The sequence below is a fragment of the Lissotriton helveticus genome, chromosome 4_1 (assembly GCF_964261635.1).
Source record: "Lissotriton helveticus chromosome 4_1, aLisHel1.1, whole genome shotgun sequence".
Lineage (NCBI taxonomy): Eukaryota > Metazoa > Chordata > Amphibia > Caudata > Salamandridae > Lissotriton > Lissotriton helveticus.
The window spans coordinates 1,213,089,191-1,213,107,351 of record NC_136063.1 but is presented as its reverse complement, the minus strand read 5'-3'; the positions used below and the strand labels follow the sequence as shown (position 1 = coordinate 1,213,107,351).

Genomic DNA, 18,161 nt, shown 5'->3' with positions numbered 1-18,161 from the left:
AGCACATTGGGATAGAAAGCAGTAAAACACTACACTTCAGTTGAGAGGGTTCTGAAAGAAATGCAGTTCCCTGATTTAAGCCATGGGAGAAAGTGATTCAATCAAGAGTATGGCATAGAAGTTGTGCTCCGGGTGGGAACAGACTCAAGAACAAGAAGGGATGCCCTCAAAAAAGAAGCAAGTAAATTAGCAACCAGAAAGCCAACAAGTGAGCAACTGCCTGGCTCGAAACCCACTTTCAACTATTGATATTGTACATAGGTATTAAACAGACAGTGAAACGCTGTATGTACGTGAGACCTATATAAGCTGCTACATTTGGAGTTATTGGAATTTTATGACTGACTTGTATGGCTGCCACCAATGTACCTGATGCCTGTTCAGACCTTTACAAAGTATTAGTGTGTGTGAAGCAAGGAAGGGCCAGTTCAGGCTCGACCGTTTCGAAAAATAACATTAGTTAGCTTTCCATGCCCACTATGCCATGTGGAGTACTGCCTTGCAGCTTATGCACATGGCTCTTGAAAAGCTTCATGCTACAAAAGGTAAATACCTGTTGTGAGAAGTTGGCCTGGTATATGATGTTCACTATTCTAGTGAGCACCTTGCACCAGTCCAAACAACCCTTATGGTGATGGTTGTAAAGTCAACCTTATAGACCAGCTATCCTAGGTGTAGCATGGACAAAAGCAGCCTTAGGCTAAACTCGAGAGGGCATGTGAAGCCTGCTGTTTTACCATAAGCAATCCTTTTAATACCAAATGAAAGGACACCACACAGGTTATATATTCAAAATATATATGTATTTATTTCTAAAACAACCCTCTGAACTCTTTATGAGAACAGTAGCACAAGCGCATAACAAGTAACTTAATATAACATACAAAAGTTGCACAAATATAGATAGGCCCTGGTGGCCCGTTAAACCATATACTAAAATAGTGGTATAAGAACCACGTCACGAACAATGGTAAGGCCTATGGCCTTGGGAATCGCTGGGGCTACACTGGACTAACAGTAGTTAGGGAGCAGGAGGCCCACGGGATGCGGGTGCAGTGTCTAAATGCACACACGTGCACACATAGAAGTCAATGGGTGCGTAAAGTTAGAAAGTTAGAGTTAGGAGTCTTCCGACTGGACTAGAAGCTAACCACTTTAAACTAGGACACTAGGAGAGTTAATCTTTACAGGAGCACCGCAGTACTCTTGTTACCTCACCCACAGGAAGCGGGTGCATAGGTGTCAAAGTGTGTCTGGTTTCGTCGTGGAGTTCTATGGAGCCTTGGATAAAAGATGCTGCAGGCGACCAGGAGAGAAGAGTCCGGTTGGTTCCAAGGGCGGATCGAGGATGAAGAGTACCTGAAAGCAGAGGGGACAGAGTCTGGGTCACTAGCCAGTGACCAGGAAGGAACCAGGCGATGTCGGGATGCGATCAGGTGCTGTCGTGAAGCTTGTCTCTGCTGCCACGTGGACCAGGAGGTGACGACCAGGAGCTGGGCACGGACTGTCCCACGAAGGCTCTCGCTGTTGGCAATGTCGGTTCTCGATTCGGAATCAACAGGCCTTGGCAAATGCAACCCACGCAGGAATCGAAGATGGCTTCTGGGTCAGACCAGCAAGGTCTGATGGGCTGCTCCTTTTCAGGGGAGCAAGGGCCAGTCTGGAAACCAGACCAGCGTTCGAAATTCAAGGTTTTGTCGTCGCAGAGGCCACTAGCCAACGGGCAAGTGACCGGACAGACGCGTCGAGCAGGAAAATGCAAAAAGGCCCCACGCAGCACTCGGTGAGTGTGGAGAGGTGATCTTCGGTGCAGTTGGTTCCTCGGGGCTGGGGCTTCTCAATCCCCAATGCACAACTTCGAGGGTGCCTCAGAAGTTTCACGGAAAGCAATTCGCTGGCTTTCCAAGATGGCCGGTCCCACGTCTCTCGTTGCCACCACGGGTCTCAGCTTTGCTGTGGCTGTGGATTGGGCTATTGGATGTCTGGAAGTCCGGGTCTTGTCAGGCTCTGTGTTCGAGCTCTGGCGGGAGCAACGACAAAGCAAACCGTTCAGCGCTTGATGGTGCCTGCTTGCACAGGGCGGTCACTCCTTGAACACAAGGGAGATTCTTCAGTCTTCTACGTCGAGTAGGATGTCGAAGGTCCAGAGTTTCGTATCAGGGTTTCAGTCAGGATATATCTAAAGTCTTGGGACTCAGCTCCTATCTATATACCAAATCTAGGGGCTGGATTACCTGCTCGATCTCTCCTATGGGTGGGACCCAGGAAGGGGGTGGTTACACCCCTTTCCCTTTGTCCAGTTTCGCGACAGAGCTGGGGCTGGAGTGCCCCAGCACCAGTTTGAACTGGACTATGCATGGGACACCTTGTATGCCCCAGGCAGTATCTAGTTTCATTCAGCCCTCCCTGCCCCAATACACTATAGCCTGTCTGGTGCTAGCACCTCCCTGTGACAGGAAACCTATTGTCCAAGCCTCCCTCGCTGGAAGGACTCCCAGTAGCAGGAGATCAGACTTGTGTCTGTGGCAGCAGCATCCATTTTGTGATGCTGAGGCTCTGGTTAACTTTAACCGGGATTAATGGAAGTAACATGTCTTCTCCCTCTAGAAGGGTGGAATGCTACCCCCGTCGCCAGGACTGGCGGGAGGGTAGTATTCCAAAGCGTATGACCCCTTACACGACATGTTTTGATAAAGCCAAACCAAAGTTAGCAATAACCGCAAGGATTATAATGCACTTAAGAGTATATGGTATGGCAATATCCTAGAACAGCTATAAGGACATGGTTCCGAAAGCTGCAGACCGGCTCAGCTCATGCTAGAGCACCATCTCACATAAAACCAAGCACTCTGCCTTCAGGATTGTTAAGGCCTGCCATAGGAGTGACTTACAGGTGCATATGTGTCCAGATATAAGGTTAGACATAGGAATACTATATCTAAGCAAGGGGTGATTACACGACCTTGCCCCAGCTGAGTGATCAGCCAGTTGTCAGTTTGGTTTGCCAGCCAGGGGTGGCAAAAGATATGCTGCAGCCCCTGGTAGGTCTTGGATGCACCTATGCCCTGGGTACCTATAGTACACTCATAAGAGTGACTCAAATCCCAATTGGTGATGTACCTAAAGTACATGGTGTGAAATTTAGAGAGAGAACAGCAGGGCTGTGGGTCTGATTAGCAGGCCCACAGCCACATTAAGTCGAAAACCAATGAAGCAAAAAGCAAAAAAAATGGGGTGACCATAGGAAAGCAGACCCTACTCTCCTACACGTGTATTCAATCTTTTCACTATGAATGTGTATACAAGGTCCTCCCTTGATCATGTCTGCAGAAACCTTATTATATACCCAATGCTTTTTCCAAGCCCACCCACAAGATGGCAGACAAATGGACAGCTTTGTTATGTTGTGTAAAGCTTCAACTTTATTGTTAAAAGTAAGTAAAATTTCCTTATACTGCCTTTAGGGATTGGGTTGCCAGTTTCCATTTTTGCAGCTGCAAGAGACAGGTCTACAAACGCTGGTGTCTCGCAGCGGTTACCTCTAGATGTTGCTTGAAGGAGTTTTATGAATAAAGCTTACCTCGTCTCACCCAGCATCACTTTGGGCACAAAGTTATAATTATGGCCACTCCTCCAGAATTTTTCTGTCTGAGTTCTGCTGTAGTCCAGTGTGGGAAAGCTCCGATTTAGATTTAATTTAGCACCTAGACTAACTTTTCAACTCTCTGATCATCCTTTTTATCCATTGATGAGCCTCTGAAACTCCGAGTAATGTATTTGGTGAGGCAGAAACGAGAACATTCTCTCGGCTCCTGACTGCCTCGGGTTTCTTAACCTTTCGCCCTACAGGGATTGCCACTTACCTAGGCATGCATACTTAATGGACTTGTTGCCTAGAAGTGGTAATACATGTCAATATTTAAGACCTGGTTATTGGAATTTATGGAATGAATTGCATTCCTTTAGTAACCTAACTCTGAGACTGCTGTGTGCAGTTCTGGGCCATTCCTTCCGTACCTTATCTTGCCCTCTAAACTTTTGATTAATTTCTTCTCACCAGTCCAACAGCTAAGTGGTAAGAAAGACAACAAAACGGCGCGAGCTGCAAGTTTAAGGTGCTAGAATATGGAGTGTATTCAAGTGTATTTTATGATGTGCTAGTCTGTTTCCACATTGTCTTTTTTTTCTTCTTCTTCAAGTGATCTAGACAACACCTTTTTGTTAACTTTCTTTTCCTGTTTTTAGGTGACCTGGTCAGATTGTTCTGTCACATCTGTAAGAAAATCGCATCAAGATCTACAGAAATTTCTGCTAATGGTATGTTCAAGTTTGAGGTGAACTCTATGGTGCCACGCTACTGTCCCCCAAATGGTGATGAGTGTTGAGATTGGTTGTGATTTTTCTGCTTTCCTTGACTGTCTTTTATTGAAGGTATTTGCTTTCATGTTGGTAGCCTGTCTAAACTTTTTTACCTAAATTATAGATACTTTTTGTCTGAGTACGTGCATTTTTTTTTTAGACCTGCGATTCTTAGACCGTTAAAATACTTCCTACAATGTTTTTAAATAAGCATGGGTTACTCCCAACTGGTCTACTGCAGACAGCTCTAAATGAGGACATTAAACTCCATTGGAACAGGTGTCCCGTTTCTTGCTTTTTTTTTTTTTGCGCCTATGCTTCGCACTGATTTACTAATCAATTGAATATATTTTTGTCAGATGTGTGGAATGCCTTCATATAAAATTCAGCTTCTCCCTTTTATGAGCTGAGTTTGAAGACAGCCTTTTTAGGTCGAGCCTAGCGCATCGCGCATGCTCTGCAAGGCAAAGTGTAGCTGGTATATGTAGTGCAAGGACCTCCTATCTTTTCTATAGGCTGTTAGTACCCGTCTTAAATGCCCGCTTTTATTTGGTGGATATTAAACATCCAACTTCTGCATCCCTTAGTGAATTCCTGGAAATTCTCATTATTTTTTAACAGCTCTATTTGTACTTTTATAGTGCAGAGTGATGAAAAAAAATGACATCGTCCATTCACACTTGGCGCAGGGCATCGCTACGGGCACTTATCACATAGCAAACTAGAATCTTAATAGAGAACATTCAGTTACACAACACCATGGCTTTTGAGCACTGTTTCAAGTACACTAGAGAGTTGAGATGTATCCTAAAAGGAGGCGGTTAATTCTGTGCCATGCCACTTGCAAACTAGCATATCCGTTAACAGCTTAGAGGACAGCGACTTCCTAGCCATCTGTCACCTCATCAGTTCAGGCTTAGCCTGACATTATATACTGAGGTACACCATCCTTTTTAGGTCTCGCCTGACAAGTGCATGCGCTGCTCTGGCCAAGACATTTAGTAAGTGGACTGTTAAAAGTCCAACCACAGCTTTTGCAGGCCTCAAGTGGGCGGCCGTGCACGAGCACGCGCGCAACCACCATCTGGCTTTCCTCTCGCTTGCTCTCCCAAGCGCCTCACTCCACCCCTCCCCCACCACAGAGCGCGTCTCCCGGCCGTACGTCTTGTTTTCCCTTTCCGTCTGCAACGCTTTTCTGCTCCTGCCACTTAAACAGATTCCGTCTCCACTCTCCAGGTCTAAACCGGGCCGTCTCCTCCCATCGCTGGCATTTTCACATTCTATTCGAGTCTTGCTGTGCAGGCCCCCCATTTATTGCAAGGATGGTTGGTTTTCCCACTCCTCCTGAAATATCACTCCCAGCGGTGTTTGCTTTTCTGGGTACTGGCCATTAATACGCGTTTGCATACACCACACTAACGTTGGGACATCCAGTGTAACACACCATGAAACGATCCAAATAAACATGCACCGAACAAGTGACTGAAATCCCCTAGGGTTGCTGTTGCGGTTTCAGACCACCCCTTGAGCGGCTGTTGATCGTTCATTTCCACTGATTATGCCCGGATTGAGGGAGAGAGTAGGGGGGGTGGCAGGTGGGCTGGCGTTGCTTGTAAACATTGCCTGTCTGAGGGTTGGCTCTGATTAGCCTTTGTATCCTGCAATAACATTGCGGCGCCTTGTTTGCCCAATTCCTCGAGCACTGCAGACCTATCGCCTTAATTTAGCAGAGCCACAAAGTCCTTTATTTGCCAACGGGGCAGTTTGGCGCGAGTTCGAGAGTTGAAGGGTGCGAGGTGCTAGTTCCTTGATTAGCTGGCAGGTTATTTGATTTTCAGCAGTTACTTGTGTGACGAACAGTTAGTTCACCCCGTCATCTTCGCAAGTAAACTGCGAACACGTAACGCTGTGCGAAGATGAGGCTCCTTAGTCCCCAAAAGTGACATTCTATCTCCTAAACGACCTGTTTACTGCTTCGTGTTGCAACCTAAATACATACTGTTTCTCACGTCAAAGCGACAAAACGTAAACGAGCCTGTCTCGTTCTGCAAGAAAGGTGACTTTGTTGTGGTGCAATTCGCCCCCTGTGTGTGTATGTATGTGTGTGTGTATATGTGTATGTATGTGTGTATATATATATATATATATATATATATACTTTCTGACCACTTTGTTTGAAATAATTGTAGTCAAGCATCGATTTTGATAATGGGAAGGCGTTTTTCAAAATGTCATTGTTATACATCGTGTAATTTTGGGAAAATATACACAAACATTGGACAGAGAGCAACAGGTTTTGGCCAGGAATGCTTGCGCAAGATAAACCATCCCTCGAGTAAAGTTTCTTTTAATTTGACTGTGCACAATAGTATTATGATGGTGTTTTTAAATGAAGTTGTTTAAGTTGAATCCAGAGAACACGTGCAGTTCAGTGTCTTTTTGAGGGAATTATGCAGTGTCCCTTATCCTAGATTCATTGATTAGTATGTGCTGATTGAATCCATATGTTCATATTTAAATACCTTTTCTAAAACATTAATGTCCTAGTTCTGCAGTAATTGTGTACTATGCCCTTTCATCTCTGGGCTGTAAGGCACTCTCAATTCTCATTTTATATTTGCTGATAAGGCAACATAATGCACCCATTGATTCAGGGGCATCACATTTCCCTACCACTGGAAGGATATCAACTGGTTATCACTCTTATACATGTATGTATCATTCTTAGTGGCTGATATGATTGCCTAATAAATGCGCACACTTCTGCAGGGTGCAATTTACCATTTTTGGTTCGTAATGATTGGCATTTCTTTGACCTTGTGTGTTTTATTCTGTTTAGTTTGTTTCATTGGCCTAGGACCCTCACAATCAGTTGCAAACGTTGTAGTGTCCAATATTCCTCTTGGGTGCATCTGCCTTTAAGGGATAGTATGCTTGTGATGGGTGCATTCAAACACGAAAATTCGGTATGAATCTCTTCTATAGTATTCAAATAAAAACGGGGGAGCTCAAACAGGCAAACAAATAACAGGTGGCAAAATTGCTTCCATTTCTGTATTCAGAATGATTCACATATACTTACTTTTTGCTTACGTTTTTGTGTCCATAGAACTTGGGAGTCATGTCTTGGCTTTTGTCCAATTTCTTTGGCTCTTATATTTCCACATTGAGTCGAGGGCCGATAGTGCTCTTCATTGCTGGTTTCCCAGGAAACTGATGTGGGAGCTTCTCTTTTTTTTCTGTCATAGGGGCTTCCTTCTTGGCATGGTCGTCAAAGAAAAATGGTGTTTATTGGGAGACGCTCACTGTACTGGGAGTCCAAAGCACCCGTTTTCTGCTCAGTATACACCATGATTGGCCACCAAGCCTGCGAGGAGTTCGTACCAGAATTCCGGCATATAACAGAATAGCACCCAAATTTTGAATGAGGATTAATTACACAATTTTGCAATGCTTTAGCTTGTTTATCTATTTATTTCCTAATGTAGTAGTTTTTTTCCCTGTTCAATTATTTCATCCAGGTGTCTAACACCCCCCCCCTGATCTAGGATGGGGTGTCTGCTCTCTTGGTTCTCTGGTTTGGTCACTATTTGCTGGTAACTGTAAGATGACGGCACCACTGCATGCACACTGAGAGCCTGCAACTGGTAAGCCCGTGAGCAGCAGTCTGGGAATGGATGCAATAAGCCAATATGGAACCCAGTCTTCTGCGTTTGAAAAAAAGCAAAACAACTTAGCAGTATTAACATAGCGATTTAAAAAAAAGTTTTTTATTACTATTTTAAAAAAAAATGCAACACTGTCTTTATCAGCAGGAATACTGGACCATGGGGAAAAAAACTCACACTTGCAGTCTTTTTTTTTTTTTCTTCTCTCTCTCTCATGAACACAAACATCAATTCAAATTGGGAGGCCAGCTATAACATAAAAATAAATGACATCCATGATATAAGCCTTGAATTAAATCTTGACTTAATATTTATTATTAGGACTTGGTGGACTCCGGACTGTAACCACTTCATGAGTGACATACGGCCTCATTTAGAATTTACCTGGCAGAAAATGTGTCTGGGTCTTTACATTTTCTGTGTCAGCCACCTTAGATCGGATAGCTGCGCATTCAGTATTTCTGGTGCACTTACCTCATCATGTTGCCAGGTGGATGGTGAAGCTATAGAAGTTTCTGCTGCGGGACAGCTGCTTGATACATTGCAAGCTGCTTGGTACTGGCAGGATGCAAACTCTGCCTCTGTAAACACTGGTATTATCTGGAAATTCCACACCAGTATCATGCAGTTGCAAGTAAATCCTTCTGGAATAGTTAATATAAAATGAAGACTGTTTTTCCAGGTGAAAAAACACACAAAATTCTCAATTCCGTGTGAGCATTGAGCTAGATATGGTGAATTTTAATTCTTCCTTCTTTATGGCTCATAATTAACGCATATTGATTTCAATTCCTCAATCATTAGTGGACCTACTTATTGTGAAGCGATTTCTACATGCAGTGATTCTCACATGGCACTTATTTACTTGTAGAATCCACTATCCCTTAGTGGATTCTCTGAGCAACTACCTGGGTGACTCACCCCTGGCACCCTTAATTTTTGCGTACTTCCTACCTCTGGATGAGACCCTACGCAATTTCCTGGACCCGTACACACACACACTCTTCCTCCACCCTCTCCCTCTCTCCCTCTCTCTACACCTCTCCCGCTCTCCCCATACCGCTTTCTCTACCTCTATACTTCTCTCTACCTCTCTCTATACCTCTCTTCTTCCACCCTCTCTACCTCGCCCTACCTCTCTACCTCTATCTCTCTACCTCCACCTCTATACCTCTCTCTCTCCCCCCTCTCTCCCCCCTCTCTCTCCCCCCTCTCTCTCCCTACTCCCTCTCTCTTCCCCCTCTCTCTCCCCCCTCTCTCTCCCTACTCCCTCTCTCTCTCCCTACTCCCTCTCTCTCTCCCTACTCCCTCTCTCTCCCTACTCCCTCTCTCTCTCCCTACTCCCTCTCTCTCCCTACTCCCTCTCTCTCTACCCCTCTCTCTCTCTACCCCTCTCTCTCTCTCTCTACCCCCTCTCTCTCTCTACCCCCTCTCTCTCTCTACCCCCTCTCTCTCTCTACCCCCTCTCTCTCTCTACCCCCCTCTCTCTCTACCCCCTCTCTCTCTCTACCCCCTCTCTCTCTCTACCCCCTCTCTCTCTCTCTCTACCCCCTCTCTCTCTACCCCCTCTCTCTCTCTACCCCCCCTCTCTCTCTCTCTCTCTACCCCTCTCTCTCTCTCTACCCCTCTCTCTCTCTACCCCTCTCTCTCTCTACCCCTCTCTCTCTCTCTACCCCCTCTCTCTCTCTACCCCCTCTCTCTCTACCCCCTCTCTCTCTCTCTCTACCCCCTCTCTCTCTCTCTCTACCCCCTCTCTCTCTCTCTCTACCCCCTCTCTCGCTCTCTCTCTACCCCCTCTCTCTCTCTCTACCCCCTCTCTCTCTCTACCCCCTCTCTCTCTCTACCCCTCTCGCTCTCTCTCTACCCCCTCTCTCGCTCTCTCTCTCTACCCCCTCTCTCGCTCTCTCTCTCTACCCCTCTCTCGCTCTCTCTCTCTACCCCCTCTCGCTCTCTCTCTACCCCCCTCTCTCTCTCTCTACCCCCCTCTCTCTCTCTACCCCCCTCTCTCTCTCTCTACCCCCTCTCTCTCTCTACCCCCCTCTCTCTCTCTCTACCCCTCTCTCTCTCTACCCCCTCTCTCTCTCTCTCTACCCCCCTCTCTCTCTCTCTACCCCCCTCTCTCTCTCTCTACCCCCTCTCTCTCTCTCTCTCTACCCTCTCTCTCTCTCTCTACCCCCTCTCTCTCTCTACCCCCTCTCTCTCTCTACCCCCTCTCTCTCTCTCTCTACCCCTCTCCCTCTCTACCCCCTCTCCCTCTCTCTCTACCCCCTCTCCCTCTCTCTACCCCCTCTCCCTCTCTCTCTACCCCCTCTCTCTCCCTCTCTCTCTACCCCCTCTCTCTCCCTCTCTCTCTACCCCCTCTCTCTCTCTCTCTCTACACCCCCTCTCTCTCTCTCTCTCTCTACCCCCCTCTCTCGCTCTCTCTCTCTACCCCCCTCTCTCGCTCTCTCTCTCTACCCCCCTCTCTCGCTCTCTCTCTCTACCCCCCTCTCTCGCTCTCTCTCTCTACCCCCCCTCTCTCTACCCCCTCTCTCTCTCTCTACCCCTCTCCCTCTCTACCCCCTCTCCCTCCCTCTCTACCCCCTCTCCCTCTCTCTCTACCCCCTCTCCCTCTCTCTCTCTACCCCTCTCCCTCTCTCTCTACCCCCTCTCTCTCTCTCTCTCTCTACACCCACTCTCTCTCTCTCTCTCTACACCCACTCTCTCTCTCTCTCTCTACCCTCTCTCTCTCTCTCTACCCCCCTCTCTCGCTCTCTCTCTCTACCCCCCTCTCTCGCTCTCTCTCTCTACCCCCCTCTCTCTACCCCCCTCTCTCTCTCTACCCCCCTCTCTCTCTCTACCCGTCTCTCTCTCTCTACCCCCTCGCTCTCTCTCTACCCCCTCTCTCTACCCCCCTCTCTCTCTCTACCCCCTCTCTCTCTCTCTCTCTCTACCCCCTCTCTCTCTCTCTCTACCCCCTCTCTCTCTCTCTACCCCCTCTCTCTCTCTCTCTACCCCCTCTCTCTCTCTCTCTACCCCCTCTCTCTCTCTCTACCCCCTCTCTCTCTCTCTACCCCCTCTCTCTCTCTCTCTCTACACCCCCTCTCTCTCTCTATACCCCTCTCTCTCTCTCTCTACCCGTCTCTCTCGCTCTCTCTCTCTACCCCCTCTCTCGCTCTACCCCCTCTCTCGCTCTCTCTCTCTACCCCCTCTCTCGCTCTCTCTCTCTACCCCCTCTCGCTCTCTCTCTCTACCCCCCTCTCGCTCTCTCTCTACCCCCCTCTCTCTCTCTCTACCCCCCTCTCTCTCTCTACCCCCCTCTCTCTCTCTACCCCCTCTCTCTCTCTACCGCTCTCTCTCTCTCTACCCCCTCTCTCTCTCTCTACCCCCTCTCTCTCTCTCTACCCCCTCTCGCTCTCTCTCTACCCCCTCTCTCTCTCTCTCTACCCCCTCTCTCTCTCTCTCTACCCCCTCTCTCTCTCTACCCCCCCTCTCTCTCTCTCTACCCCCCTCTCTCTCTCTCTCTACCCCCCTCTCTCGCTCTCTCTCTCTACCCCCCCTCTCTCTACCCCCTCTCTCTCTCTACCCCCTCTCTCTCTCTACCCCTCTCTCTCTCTCTCTACCCCCTCTCGCTCTCTCTCTACCCCCTCTCTCTCTACCCCCCTCTCTCTCTCTCTACCCCCTCTCGCTCTCTCTCTACCCCCTCTCGCTCTCTACCCCCCTCTCTCTCGCTCTCTCTCTCTCTACCCCCCTCTCTCTCGCTCTCTCTCTCTCTACCCCCCTCTCGCTCTCTCTCTACCCCCTCTCTCTCTACCCCCCTCTCTCTCTACCCCCTCTCTCTCTACCCCCCTCTCTCTCTACCCCCCTCTCTCTCTACCCCCTCTCTCTCTCTACCCCCTCTCTCTCTCTCTCTCTCTCCACCCTCTCTCTCTCTCTCCCCTCTCTCTCTCTCTCTACCCCCCTCTCTCGCTCTCTCTCTCTACCCCCTCTCTCTCTACCCCCTCTCTCTCTACCCCCTCTCTCTCTACCCCCTCTCTCTCTACCCCCTCTCTCTCTACCCCCTCTCTCTCTCTACCCCTCTCTCTCTCTCTCTACCCCCTCTCTCTCTCTCTACCCCCTCTCTCTACCCCCCTCTCTCTCTCTACCCCCTCTCTCTCTCTCTCTCTCTCTACCCCCTCTCTCTCTCTCTACCCCCTCTCTCTCTCTACCCCCCTCTCTCTCTCTACCCCCCTCTCTCTCTCTACCCCCCTCTCTCTCTACCCCCTCTCTCTCTCTACCCCCTCTCTCTCTCTCTCTCTACCCCCTCTCTCTCTCTCTCTCTACCCCCTCTCTCTCTCTCTACCCCCTCTCCCTCTCTCTACCCCCTCTCTCGCTCTCTCTCTACCCCCCTCTCTCGCTCTCTCTCTCTACCCCCTCTCTCGCTCTCTCTCTACCCCCCTCTCTCGCTCTCTCTCTACCCCTCTCTCGCTCTCTCTCTACCCCCCTCTCGCTCTCTCTCTACCCCCCTCTCTCTCTCTACCCCCCTCTCTCTCTCTACCCCCCTCTCTCTCTCTACCCCCCTCTCTCTCTCTACCCCCCTCTCTCTCTCTACCCCCTCTCTCTCTACCCCTCTCTCTCTACCCCTCTCTCTCTCTCTACCCCCCCCTCTCTCTCTCTCTACCCCCCTCTCTCTCTCTCTCTCTACCCCCTCTCTCTCTCTCTCTCTACCCCCTCTCTCTCGCTCTCTCTCTACCCCTCTCGCTCTCTCTCTACCCCCTCTCTCTCTACCCCCCTCTCTCTCTACCCCCCTCTCTCTCTACCCCCCTCTCTCTCTACCCCCCTCTCTCTCTCTACCCCCTCTCGCTCTCTCTACCCCCCTCTCTCTCGCTCTCTCTCTCTACCCCCCTCTCTCTCGCTCTCTCTCTCTACCCCCCTCTCGCACTCTCTACCCCCTCTCTCTCTACCCCCTCTCTCTCTACCCCCTCTCTCTCTACCCCCTCTCTCTCTCTACCCCCTCTCTCTCTCTACCCCCTCTCTCTCTCTACCCCCTCTCTCTCTCTACCCCCTCTCTCTCTCTACCCCCTCTCTCTCTCTACCCCCTCTCTCTCTCTACCCCCTCTCTCTCTACCCCCTCTCTCTCTCTACCCCCTCTCTCTCTCTACCCCCTCTCTCTCTCTCTACCCCCTCTCTCTCCCCTCTCTCTCTCTACCCCCTCTCTACCCCCTCTCTACCCCCTCTCTACCCCCTCTCTACCCCCTCTCTACCCTCTCTCTACCCTCTCTCTCTCTCTCTCGTCTCCTCCTCCTCCTCCTCCTCCTCCTCCTCCTCCTCCTCCTCCTCCTCCTCCTCCTCCTCCTCCTCCTCCTCCTCCTCCTCCTCCTCCTCCTCCTCCTCCTCCTCCTCCTCCTCCTCCTCCTCCTCCTCCTCCTCCTCCTCCTCCTCCTCCTCCTCCTCCTCCTCCTCCTCCTCCTCCTCCTCCTCCTCCTCCTCCTCCTCCTCCTCCTCCTCCTCCTCCTCCTCCTCCTCCTCCTCCTCCTCCTCCTCCTCCTCCTCCTCCTCCTCCTCCTCCTCCTCCTCCTCCTCCTCCTCCTCCTCCTCCTCCTCCTCCTCCTCCTCCTCCTCCTCCTCCTCCTCCTCCTCCTCCTCCTCCTCCTCCTCCTCCTCCTCCTCCTCCTCCTCCTCCTCCTCCTCCTCCTCCTCCTCCTCCTCCTCCTCCTCCTCCTCCTCCTCCTCCTCCTCCTCCTCCTCCTCCTCCTCCTCCTCCTCCTCCTCCTCCTCCTCCTCCTCCTCCTCCTCCTCCTCCTCCTCCTCCTCCTCCTCCTCCTCCTCCTCCTCCTCCTCCTCCTCCTCCTCCTCCTCCTCCTCCTCCTCCTCCTCCTCCTCCTCCTCCTCCTCCTCCTCCTCCTCCTCCTCCTCCTCCTCCTCCTCCTCCCTCTCTCTCTCTTCTCCCCCCCCCAAAGCCTGATAGCACTGCTTGTCCTTTATAATAATAAAAAAAACAGCATTGACATAGCCAATAGGTCTCGTCTTTGGGGCCTTATAAGTGTTTAGCCATGCAACAGTTAATGTTGTTGCACCAAGGATATTGTGCTGCATAACTAAATACTTGTAAGGCCCCAAAAGCGAGACCTATTGGCTATGCCAATGCCCGTTTAAATAGGCATAGAAAGGGGACCCAAGGTCATCCGAATGTTGTGAACCATTGTGGTTAGTCTTTATGTGGCATAAATGCACTACATCTTGGATCATATACACTGACAGAAGGGAGTTCAGGTGAAAAGAATTCAATCCTGGGCAATCTGGCTGTGAGGCAAGTGTGTTAATAACTGGACTATAAGCCCTGAGAAAGAGCTGTCTGTCCTGCTATAGCCCAATAAAACTGAATGGGTCCATTTGCATCGAAATTCACATAAAATATCCTTATCAATTTAGACACTAATTTGCAGTAGGCTTGCGCCTAAAGACATTCCTGCCAAATGTGACCTGGCTCCCCCTCTAATAGTACCATACATCGCTCTCAGTGTCACTATTGTGAAGTACCCTTGCATTAAAATTGTTAAGATTCTCCTTGTAATGTGTATAGGCTGATGTCTTTGCTACTCTTATTCAAGTTACTAGCTAGGTGTCCTCTTCTATCCCCACCCCTTATTTCCTTACTATTGTTTGCCATCCGGGAGGGAGCTTTTTAATCACTGAATTAAGTTTGAGATGCCCCTCTAATTTGGTGTAGAGTGAATACAAATTCCGTATGTGCTGTATCCTGATCATCACCACCCATTCTCCAAGCTTTAGTTTGGCCCCAGTGGAACATCTGTCACTACCAATAATTGTCTTCAGATTAATCAAAATCAAACGTGTTTCATTACTTTCAACTCGCAATTTTCTAAAAGCTTGCCAAATAACCCTTCTACTACACTCAAAAAATGGGGTCCAATTTTCCTCAAGGAAAGTCCGAATTGGGAGTTAAATACGTGTTGGGGAGCAGTAAGTGGTAACCAAAAAGTTATTTTACTTTTGGTGATCGTGGACCACTTTTAAACCAGTGTTTGGGTACTGTTTAGATCAATGGTCTCATTTACCCCTTAAGGATACCTTGGAGGCATTCGGCTTCCAGGGTGGGAGCCCAATTATGAAGCATGTCACCAACTAGATTGGTGAGTGAGGGTTCTTTTAAAAGCCCTGAAAGTTCCCCCTGCATTTCTGTAAGTGAGACTCCAGAGGATTATATTTTAGGTAAACCAAGTACTCCTTGTTGTTCGATAGATCTAGTCAAGGGAAGATGAACACTTATTCGTTCTTACTGTTTTTGCATTTTTATAGATGCCTACTATGGACTCCTGAGGCCATATCACAGAAAAAGCACTGGGGGCACAAGTGTTAGTGCCTGCTTTACGTGCCCCCGGGGCACATTTAACAGAAGGGGCTGCAGACACTTGTGCGACCCTTCTATAATACTAAAAGTGCTGGTTCTCATGTGGTGCCAGCGCTTGCTCAAGAGTGCATTCCCCCATTTGCATGGGGGTGTGGCCCAATGTAGATGAAGGAATCATTTTGCCTCTGCGCCCCCACCACATTATAGACATGGGCGAAGGGACAAAGAAGCAGTCGGGAGGTGGCCCAACCTCAACTGCGGAGCTTAGTCAGTACATCCCTTGATGGCAGCCATCTGGAGGGTGCAAAGGGGGTCCTAGGGACCCCCCCTGCCCCAGACATGTCTCTGAATTCTGTAATGTATCCAACCTGTCCTGCCTGGGTGAAGATGTAATCAATACGAGAGAGTCATAGTGTACCCCGAGTGAAATGTAAACTGGCTAGCAGTGGGATGGCGGATCGCCATGCGTCCACCAATCCAATAGCATCAAGGAAGGTGGGCAGGACCAGTTGAGCGGGTCCCAGGTCACTTGGAGGACAGCTATCCAGTCTACCACATACCACACAATTAATTGAAGTCTCCTCCAAGAATCAGTCTCCCCTGTGGAAACTATCGCAGTGCTCCCCAAATCCCGATATGCCATTGCCGGTAATCTCGGAGGGACATAAACGGACACCAGTGCCAGTGGCCCGCCTATTTCCCCGACACTGCTGCGTATCTGCCCAGTTCGTTAATCCAGGTGTGTTCAGTTGACATAGGAAAGGATTTGCACATCATAATGCCGACACCCTGTGATCCTGAAGTAAATCCGATGTGTACAGCCAATCGGTAGCCCCACCTATCCAGTGCCCTACATGTGTTTCCTACCAGGTGTCTCTACTGGAGCAACACCACTTCTGGGTTGTGTTGTTTAATAAACTGTAGAACTATTCCCCTCTTCAGCTTATCCCCTTAACCATTGACATTCCAGGATAAAAGTCTGAAATTCTTCTCACCCAACAAACCCATTTTCACCTCCCTCCTACGCCTCTTCCCTGTATCATCTGGAGCCCCAGTTCCTGGACTTGCATGACTGTTACCTTTGCTGCTTGCTAGCATTCTGGGGCCTTCAGTTATGGATACTAGTGTACCATCCCTCCCAAACCAGACTGTGAACTTTACTTGGCTGTCACCCAATTGAAATGATGTGACTCTTAATCCCCAACATCCCCCCTGCTTGCTTCCCCACACTCTTGGCCTAAAACTGCCCAAATCCCCAGTACTACAGAGTGCCTGTTGCCCTATTTTTCTAAACTAACTAGAAATTCGTGGCGGGAGGGGTGGTGACATCTCCCCCGCGGCAGTCCCCTGCTTCTATGTGTCCCCATTCTATTTGCTAAAACATACTTGATTTCAAACAGTCACTTAGCGTAAGTAATGTCCTCTTGATCCACCGGTTTCGTTTTGCCAGGGTGTCATCCGAAAAGATATTGCAGCCCGGGCCCTCTTTAGTCCGTGGGCCTTGCAGGTCGGTCACATAAGGATGACTGTCTTGTGGGAGAAATACACTTTCTCGTCGTGCGTTGTAGTCCTTAGCCGGTCACCAGCCATTCCCGCCCTGATTCTGGAGTGTCAGAAAACCAGTCCCTGTCTGGGCTCGTCATCTTGTCTGTCTCCTTTATTTGCGGCGTCTGCCTCTCCTTGCTTTTGAGTGGTATATTTGTCCAATTTTGTCTGGAGCGTAACTTTTTTCCATCAGACATTTTCGGTCTCTGCATATGTCGAGCGGAGAGCCCTCTGGAGTATTGCCTGCCACCTGCTCTTAGGATCCACATTCCTCAACAGCCTGTCTGGTTTAACCGGGGGTGAGGGGGGGTTCTGTCTTGACCCTCCTAGGACAGCTTCTGGGTGTTGGATCCTACTCCTTGTTGCTTGTCGGGAGGGCCCATACACTTCGATCCCTGATCCCACCCCACCCCTGTTAGGCAATCAGCATATGCACTTGCCTTACTGAGTGTTGCACACGTTCTTATGGGTTAGGTGCTTTGCAGGACACCCCAAATCCACAGTGGGTTAGTTTCACACCATTCCAAGTTTGTCGTTTCTAGTAATCATCCTATTGCATACAGAAGGGGGGACTCCACATGTGTTCAGTTGTCGATCCAATGTACCCGCTCTGTGAGGCTGTGCCCCCCCCTCCCAACGTTATTCTGTTCCACCTTGTTTAGTGCCAATGTCCCTACTGCGGCCCGCCGGGGACAGGGCCACCCCTGATGGCAGTTCAGGACGTGAAGGCCGCCACTCGAGTCAGGGGCCTCCCAGATCGGAAGCGGCTGCACATATTTGGCGGTGATGTCCACCATGGCGAACCTAATTCTCAAGCCACTAATGGTTCGGCCCACTGATGCGTCACCTTGATATTCTGCGGGTCTGCGCCTCGCCAGCACGGTTTGCCACGGGCCTGGGCGGGAGCGGTAGCCTCTCCTCGCGTCTCCCTTGACCACGCACTAGAGGGGGAGGGCCAGCTCTCTACAGGATCGGAAGACTCGGTCCCGTTCTTGTAGTTGCAGGCTTGGCGTTTAATGTGCCACGGAGTGCTGGTGCTTGCTTCCCCTTAAAGTCCCTGGTGGCTAGCGCAAACTTGAGCCCGGGGCTTTTCAGGCCTAGTCGGCATGCTCTTTATTATAGATTATACCTCCGTCTCCGGCATTTTTTGCAGTCACGGTTCAACTGCGGGGGTTGAGCAGTTCTCCCGCTGAGGTTCTGGGGTAGTTCACCGATCTGTGAGGCCATTTAGGCAGGGTTAGGCCGCAGAAGGAAGGAGC

The 18,161-nt window shown here is 49.6% G+C and overlaps 1 protein-coding gene across 3 annotated transcripts in view; it reads left to right on the top strand.

Moving 5' to 3' along the window:
• Window positions 1-18,161, top strand: part of ZCCHC2 (zinc finger CCHC-type containing 2) — a 283,093-nt gene that overhangs the window by 46,521 nt on the left and 218,411 nt on the right. For all 3 annotated transcript variants that reach the window (XM_078687775.1, XM_078687777.1, XM_078687774.1), the window contains exon 4: window positions 4,246-4,317. In XM_078687775.1, the coding sequence (XP_078543901.1) occupies window positions 4,246-4,317 (72 nt within the window). The remainder of the gene's footprint in view (window positions 1-4,245; window positions 4,318-18,161) is intronic.